Raw genomic sequence first — 7,948 nt, 5'->3', positions numbered from 1 at the left:
CAGGCTGAGCAATCCCAATTCTCTTAGCCTTTCCTTGTAGGAGAGGTAAAAAATCTTCTTCCCTTCCAGGTGCTGATTATTACCTGCTTTTATTTCTAGTCTTTCAAGCAGTATTGTATCCTTTTCTTGCTATCTTTGGATTGGTTTTGGTGTGGGTTTTTTTGTTTGGTGGAAGTTTTTTGGTGTTTTTATTCCCTTGAGATTTTGATGATGAGGTACTGAGTGGATATTAAATGCATCTCCTGCATCCCTAATGCCTGATGAGTCCCTTGGAGAATGGCAGTATATTGAGGAGAGATGATGTCCCTTCGCAAAGGCAGTTTTGACTCCTTCAAATGTTGTGCATATTATTGTGCTTCTAACTCTGTTTTAGTTTTTACAGCCTTGCCTTTTATAGATGTTAATTTTTAAAAATACATACACACATAGCACTATTCCATGCAGCTTTTACTGATGTCAGAAAATTCATTGATTAAAAGACGAGTTCCCTGCTTTGGATAGCAGCTATTCCATGATAGATCCAATCCTGGATGGACTACATTTTTAAAATAGCATTGTCGTGACTACTGTTTCTTCTTTTACATTTTAGCTGTCCCTTTTCCACCAACGCATCGCTTGACGTCTGAAGAAGTGTTTGACACAGATGGAAGACCAAGGGTTGACATTTTGAAGAACCACTTGATAAAAGAAGGTCGAGTGGATGAAGAAATTGCACTTAGAATCATCAATGAGGGTGCTGCAATATTGCGGAGGGAAAAAACTATGATAGAAGTTGAAGCTCCAATTACAGGTAATACCTCTAGATAATTTCACACATAACTAAAGTTGAAAAAAGCCTGAGTTTTTGTAGTAGTAGAGTTTGTTTTAAAATTGCTCAAATGAAATTTCTCTGTAGTCTTACTGAATTCTCCCTCACAACTGCATTTGCTTAACAGTGCAATGGTCTGAAAAATAGTCTGCACATTGCTTTGCAAAATGAAGGCAATAAACCTGTTGGAAAAGGTAGTATGACTGGGATTAAGATTGGAAAAAAGAAAGTAGTTAAGTGCTGTTGAACTATGACTTTCTAATTCCTGCAATGTTGTAAGTGGGAATAAAGATATCCACCCGAACTCAGGATAATTCTGAAATCTAAATATGTGAAGAGAAGGGAATTGCTGTGGTGTGAAGCAAATACTGTGAACTGGGATTCTGAGTGCAAAATACACCTCTGCAGTTGGTGTGTAAGCAGGACTGGTGATTGCATGTGAACCATGTTCTTGTGAGAGAAGTAGTACTGGAAGGTGTTGAAAGATTGTTTTAGCATCTTTCACAGTAGGACCAGATCCACTGGGATACAAACCTGACTCTTAGGGTCTTTTGGAGTATTTTCATGGTTTGAGTAGTTCTATTTCTGTTTGTCCTGGTGAAAGGTGGAATTGGTGTCCTTTAGTACTTTTGTTTATAAACAATCTAGACTCATAGAAAGTAGTTTTTGTTTCATGTCTGTTATTTATGATAATGAAAGTAGATTTGATTTTTGTGTTCAAATCAGATTTTCTTTAATCTGAATATATTTTCTTCTAAATGGACATGTATAAAATTAGTGTCTGAAAGCTTTTAGGGTATCAGCTTGTTGTAAATGAAAACATTTGACCAGTGTACACCACTATTACTATGGGCATTTTTAAAAAAATGAGTGATTGAAATGGTGGAAACCACTGAGTGATTGTCTGAGCTCAGAGTCTTTTTGAAGTTCCACATAAAGCTCAAAACTATGATTTGTTTAGAATTTTTATATTTCTGTCTGTTCAGATTGTAACCCAGAGCTATTGGTGTATTGGCAGCTGAAAAAGGAGAGTTCTTGCAGTGTTTGAGTAGAAATCTGAAGAAAAGAGATGTAAAAGAGGACACAAAAGTGTGGTGTGCCATATCCACTGTTTCTTTCCAAGATTAGAGCAACTTTTTTCCCCTCTAAAGAATTTACTAATAAACTCCTAGAAGTCAGAAGGTGCTATGCTTCAGTCGATCAGTGACATTTTGCATCAATGGAAGGCACATCCTCTCAAATTCCTGTTGATTGTGACAGCAGCACCTTATGCAGAAGTGAGAAGGCAGCTCCTGACTTCCAGTGAGCTGGGAACTCCTGTGGGCAAGAGGAGATAGGAACCGTTGTCTCTTCCGTGCATTTTTCAATTGCATTTTTTGTTATAAATTGTGAGGTGACCTGGCTTTGCTGTGTGCTTTGCAGAGGCTTCCCACCTGCTCTCTGTGCCACTCCTGCCTTAGGTTGCTGACCACTGGTCTTGTCCTGTCTCATATTCTAAAAATACAAGAAAAATCCACTGTTGAAATAGTGAACATGGTTATTTGAAGGAGAAAAGCAGCTGAGCCAAGAGAAGATATGCTGATATTGAAAAGGATGTTAGTCTGACTCAGAAACAAAAGCACACTCCCTGCTTTTTTCAGTCTCACGTGGACTCACCAAACTGTTGCAGAGCAGCGTTTTCCAATGTGCATGCTGGGGAGAATCTGTAGATACCTAAAGGGGTTGGGGAGGACAGTAAAGAGCTGCTGACAGCTTTCAGGACCTCAATGCTCAGTGGATCAACTGTGTTTGAAAAAATCCTCCACGATCTGCTAGGCTGAAATAGGATTATCATCAGCATTGTCACAGTGAGTGAGGGCAGCATCTTAGTAACAAACAAAGGGGGAACCTAAAAATTTCTGTTATTCCTGCTTTTTACCTGCCTTTCCTCTTAACTAGAAGTACTGTGTGGCTGTTTACTTAGCACTTAACTATAACTTAGTAACTTTTCTGTTAGATTTTTTTTTTAATTAATTTGAACAAAATTTTTGCTTGCAGTGTGTGGTGATATTCATGGCCAGTTCTTTGATCTAATGAAGCTGTTTGAAGTGGGAGGATCACCTGCTAACACAAGATACCTCTTCCTCGGTGACTATGTAGACAGAGGTTATTTTAGTATAGAGGTAACTGAATATATTAATCTGTTTTGTCCTAATTTTTCTGTAAGCACACTTTCACTGAGGTTTTCAAATGACATTTTAGGTCTGCTTTAACATGTGACTGTGTTCTTTCCTTGCTGTGCTTTCTCCTATGACAAAGACCAGTTTGCAGGAGGATATTGACCAGCTGTTTGGACTGTCATGTTGTAGTCCCCAGACTTACTCATTTTTCCTCCTCTTTCTTCCATTGGTTTTTTTAAAAGTTGCATTCTATAACATTATTATCCATAATCCTGCTTCTCTGGTAATGTCCAGGAAGGTGTGTTTGTATGTTTTGGAGAACAGGTGAGTCATGACTGCAAAGCCTTTTGATATGTTATCTCTAATATTATTATCAGTTTATCTAATGTTATTCTCTGTTTATAGTAGAAATTAATTTTATGTATGTAATAAAATGGGGGTTTAATAATTATTAATAGTTTTCTTTACTAAAATTCTGAGAGCAATTATAGATATTCCCTAAGGACAACGTGTGTTTCTGCCATTAATTTTCCAGGTGGTTTTAATTCAAATAATTTTTTAATTTTCAGTATGTTCATTAAGTGTACTGCATTCCAGAATAGTCACTCACATTGGTTAGGTTCAGAGCCATGAGTCTTAAGTTCACTGTTCTCCTGGAGCCTCAGCTTGGGATCTCTTCGTAGATACCAGATCTACTGGAGTTGTATACCATTTGGAGTAGTATCTTGCAGGTCTTGGTGTATGGTCTTTAATTTTGGCACTGCAGTGTTGCTGTTCTAAGAACATGTGTGGGGTTATGCTGTGAAGGGATGCACCATGCCTTGGGGTTGTTAGGGGTGATAGACAAGCAGGAGATGCAGCAGAGGGATTGCCTCAAAGTCATTTATAAGGAAGAATTTCAGTGGACATTCCCTTTTTATTAATTCCATCTTCTTGGCCTGTTCTTGGTGATTACAGATAACGTACTTGTCCTTGAAAAGGACATTCACGTAGGAGCTCTATATGCTAATGTGTCAAAGCCTGGTGTGAAAGCTTTTCAACCATTACACTTAAAAAATCTTCTGAACAAGGATTGTTCTTGAGTATGTTAACAAGAAGAGGCTCAGGGTTTTCTTCTCCTCATGATTTTAATTTAGTTTTTAATATACTATTTGGCATGTTGAACATGCTTTCAGAATATGTGAATATATGCTAAATATGCTCTTGAAAACCACTCTAGGGTTCATAAAAGGCTTGTCTCTGTTCATTGAGATAATCTGCTATCTTCTATCCTGAGTGGCTGTTGGACTTGATGAGCTTAAAGGTCTTTTCCCACCGAAATGTTTGTCTGATTCTCTGAAGGAGATGCAGATTATCTGAATGAAGCCGAATTGCTGCAGATGCAGGAAGGCAGAACTGTGCTTTGTGAGCCTGTGGAGAAGTAAAAATGTAGTACATGAGAATCAGCCATTTGTTCTCCATTTTAACCTTACATTTTTTTTTCCTACTTAATTTTAAGTTGACTTCCATGAGTTTTCATAAATGGTTACTGTGCAATCTTTCAAGATGGACTTCTTCACGTAGGTGTGTTCAAATTCTTCTCTTTTGTGCTGGAAGTAACGGGACATAGAGAATGCTGACATTAGTATGTCTGTATTTGATAATAAAAAAATAAATATGCCACCACAGGAAAGGTGAAAAAAATAATTTGGGTTTGTACTCGTGGATAACATGCTTGACAACACGTAAATCTCAGCAGTTTAATCACGTGCAGTATCCATTCACTGAAAGGAAGGTACTGTTTTGCCACTTTTCTGTTCAGTGGTTGGCAGCTTCCATAAAGTTCTCTTGCAAACTAACTTAACTAAAACAGTTCACAGTTGTAGAATTTCCCAGATGGGTTCATGTATTCATTTGATGATAGGCAGTTGTTTTGTAAGAAACTGATTATTTTTTCTGCTGGGAAACAGTTGTAGAGTCTGGGGACTTTGCAAGGTATCAGGATATTTTAGAGCTGCAGAAACACTGGAAAGCAAGTGGTATCATTAACAAAATTACTATTTTGCATATTTTTACTATGAAGATAAAAATTCATTAGTTTAGCTAAACTTCACAATTAGAGTGTTTGATGTGTTTATCAATGTTCATGTTTTTTTAAAGTGTTCATTTGTTTTCTTCCTTCCTTCATCTAATCTACTATGCTATGCAAAATAACTCTGATAGCTTCAGTACTCACGTTGATTAAGAACAGCAATAACAACAGCTTGCAGGTGACTTTGATGTAGTCCAAAACTTCTGGGGTTGTGACATTTCTGTGCTCAGTTAAAAATACAAGAATTAGATGTGAAATTTCTGAAATACATTTGGGGCATTCAGGGCTGCTGGGTGGTAACAGACTCTAAGCTGAAACATTTGTGCATGTTCTGTAGCTCTGTCTGAAACTCTGTTTGCTGCTGATGTTGCAATAACAATGATATGTGGAAACTTACTATAATTCCTTGAATTTGCTGCTTGTACACTGAACAAGCAACCTGCTTTCCCAGTGTTTGGGGAAAGGAAGGTTTACTCTGTCCATTCTTGGTTTAAAACCAGTTTCCTTGATGGAAGTAGTTCTGTTGTGTTGGTTTTTTCTTCAGTCTGTTAATAGATGTCATCTTTCCTTCTTAGTCCAGCATTTAGAATCATATTATAAAATCAGATTTTAGGCACAAACACATACAGTATTTGTTGAGATGAAAGTGTTCTGCAGTTTAATTCTGCTGAGTTTATTTTATTACTGAGTGTCCAGTAAATACAAATTTTTTTTCAGCATTTTGTGTGGCTGTTCTTAGGAAAAATAATTAGCAATTTGATTAACTCATGTCCAGAACTGGTCTCAGGGAAGTAGTGCTGAGTTTTGAAATGGCACATTGAGCTGTACTTGCTTTTGAAGCTATTAACATCCTTACTCAGTGTTTCTCAGTAATAAATTTTAAAGTTCTTATATACTAGTGTATTTTACTGGGTATCTTCTTTTTTTCAACAGTGTGTGCTGTATTTATGGGTCCTGAAAATTCTCTACCCAAGCACATTATTTCTTTTGAGAGGCAACCATGAATGCAGACACCTAACGGAGTATTTTACCTTTAAGCAAGAATGTAAGTACTGTCTAAGAATGTAAAATTAGCTTACTTCCAACCTGCTGATTTGCAGCCTGTCATTGTGCTTGAGAGATGTTTGTCTCTTCGTTTAATTATAGCCTTGCAAACATTTGGAGGCCCCATTGACTTCTCTAGGATTGCTTGCAGTTAAGTGTGGTGTTGGAGAAGACAGCTGGCTGTAATGCACATTGTGGAGTAAACTTTGAGTGTGTTTTGAGTAAATTTTGATGCATCAATCTTGATTTTATAGTCCTGGAGAGGAGAAGGTTATTTTGTTGGCTGTAATTAGGAGTGCAGAGTAACCTGCTGAGCAGCACTGTGAAGCTAGCAGGAAAGCCCTACTGCTGAATAATTTTTCCATTCTCTGAATTGATTTCAACTATAATAGTAAGATGGCTTTTTTTGGTGATGTAACCTGCTTCTCTATTTGAAGACTTGTGTAAGTACTGATCCAGTGCTAAATGGATCATTTACCCTGGTAAAACCCTCTTTGGTGTGGGTAAAAATGATCTAATCTATAATCAGTTCTCAGCTTTTCCCTGTAAATGAGAATTTGCAAATTTCTTAGTAATATTTTCACTGAAGTATGCTGTATAATTCTATAATGCAAAATAACTTGGTGAGTTTTTTTAAAAAAACAAAAATATTTTTTCCAAACTTGATGTAACAGAAGAAGAAATGGAAAAAGTTTATAGTTGTGGAAGAGAATGTCTTAGGAATGTGCTTGCTGTTGTAGTGTTTGGAAATGCTGATTTGAACCCAAAAATACTCATTGCTTTGAGTTTTTTTAAGCATTCACTTTGACATTTACTCTTACAGTTATGGTCCACTAGATTACTTCATCCATCTGTTGTGGATCCTTTAATGATTTCTGTTTCCTTTCCTGCAGGTAAAATAAAGTATTCCGAAAGAGTCTATGATGCTTGTATGGAAGCTTTTGATTGTCTCCCTCTTGCTGCTCTCTTAAATCAACAGTTTCTATGTGTTCATGGTGGACTCTCACCAGAAATTAATACACTAGATGACATTAGGAGAGTGAGTATTTATCTGACAATAAGTTTGTACATTTATATGATGGTATACGAAGTCATATTTATGAAGTTGCCAGTATATTGTTTTCTGTTCTTGTCTCTTGTGGAAGTGTAAATCAGGAACTGAAATATAGGCTAAGCAGTATCAGAATTAAAAACTCGTGGATTATCTAGTGCATTTTCTATTAGTAGACCTCATTGGAACAGCTGGGACTGTTGCAAAAGACACACATAAAAAAACCCTCAGAAACTCCACATAGTTTCCTGACACAGGTAGTGCATGTTACGAGCTTCATATCCAATCAAAATAATGCTTCTTATTTCTTTCTAGATAAGAACTAGTGTTCTTATGGCTCTCAGGAGAAAACCTGAAGTTAATTGTAGTCTTAAAATTGTTTGCTGTATCAAACATCATATTTCAGTTATTCTCAAATTTCTTTGAAAATTATCTTTACTGTCTTAATCATGTGGATTTTAGTTTTGACAGTGAGACACTTCAGTACTTAATAGAAATCCAGATTGCTGTTTTAAGTGGCAGATTTGGTAGGCATTTGAGTAACAGCTGTGGAGTACTTCTCACTGTGGTAAATGTGCTGAGTGTATCAGTAAGATGAATGAAAACAAGTTTTTATAATTGTACAATGGAAACACTAAATAATGATGTGCTATGGGAAGAAGACTGTGATGACATGAGGTATCTGTTTCTGATAATGTGGTTTCAACTTGCATGGGCTGCTGGTATCAGGTGGAGATTGTATCAGATGGGAGTTTTCAAATTCAGCTGCTTTCCTTTTTGGTCTTATTTTAATTAACTTAGCTGACATCTGGGCT

The 7,948-nt window shown here is 36.7% G+C and overlaps 1 protein-coding gene across 6 annotated transcripts in view; it reads left to right on the top strand.

The window, feature by feature from the left end:
* The first annotated feature begins 594 nt into the window (after positions 1-594).
* The window catches only part of PPP3CB (protein phosphatase 3, catalytic subunit, beta isozyme), a 29,581-nt gene continuing 22,227 nt past the window's right edge, over positions 595-7,948 (top strand). For 5 of the 6 annotated variants that reach the window (XM_009074924.1, XM_009074923.1, XM_009074922.1 and 2 more), the window contains exons 1-4: positions 596-790; positions 2,846-2,970; positions 5,972-6,083; positions 6,976-7,121. In XM_009074924.1, coding sequence (XP_009073172.1) covers positions 763-790; positions 2,846-2,970; positions 5,972-6,083; positions 6,976-7,121 — 411 coding nt within the window. In that variant the 5' untranslated portion in view covers positions 596-762. Of the gene's footprint in view, positions 791-2,845; positions 2,971-5,971; positions 6,084-6,975; positions 7,122-7,948 lie in introns of all 6 variants that reach the window. The other variant, XM_009074921.1, reaches the window with a different exon arrangement.

This window comes from Acanthisitta chloris, unplaced genomic scaffold, assembly GCF_000695815.1.
Source record: "Acanthisitta chloris isolate BGI_N310 unplaced genomic scaffold, ASM69581v1 scaffold19165, whole genome shotgun sequence".
NCBI lineage: Eukaryota > Metazoa > Chordata > Aves > Passeriformes > Acanthisittidae > Acanthisitta > Acanthisitta chloris.
This window is presented reverse-complemented; position numbering and strand designations above follow the sequence as displayed.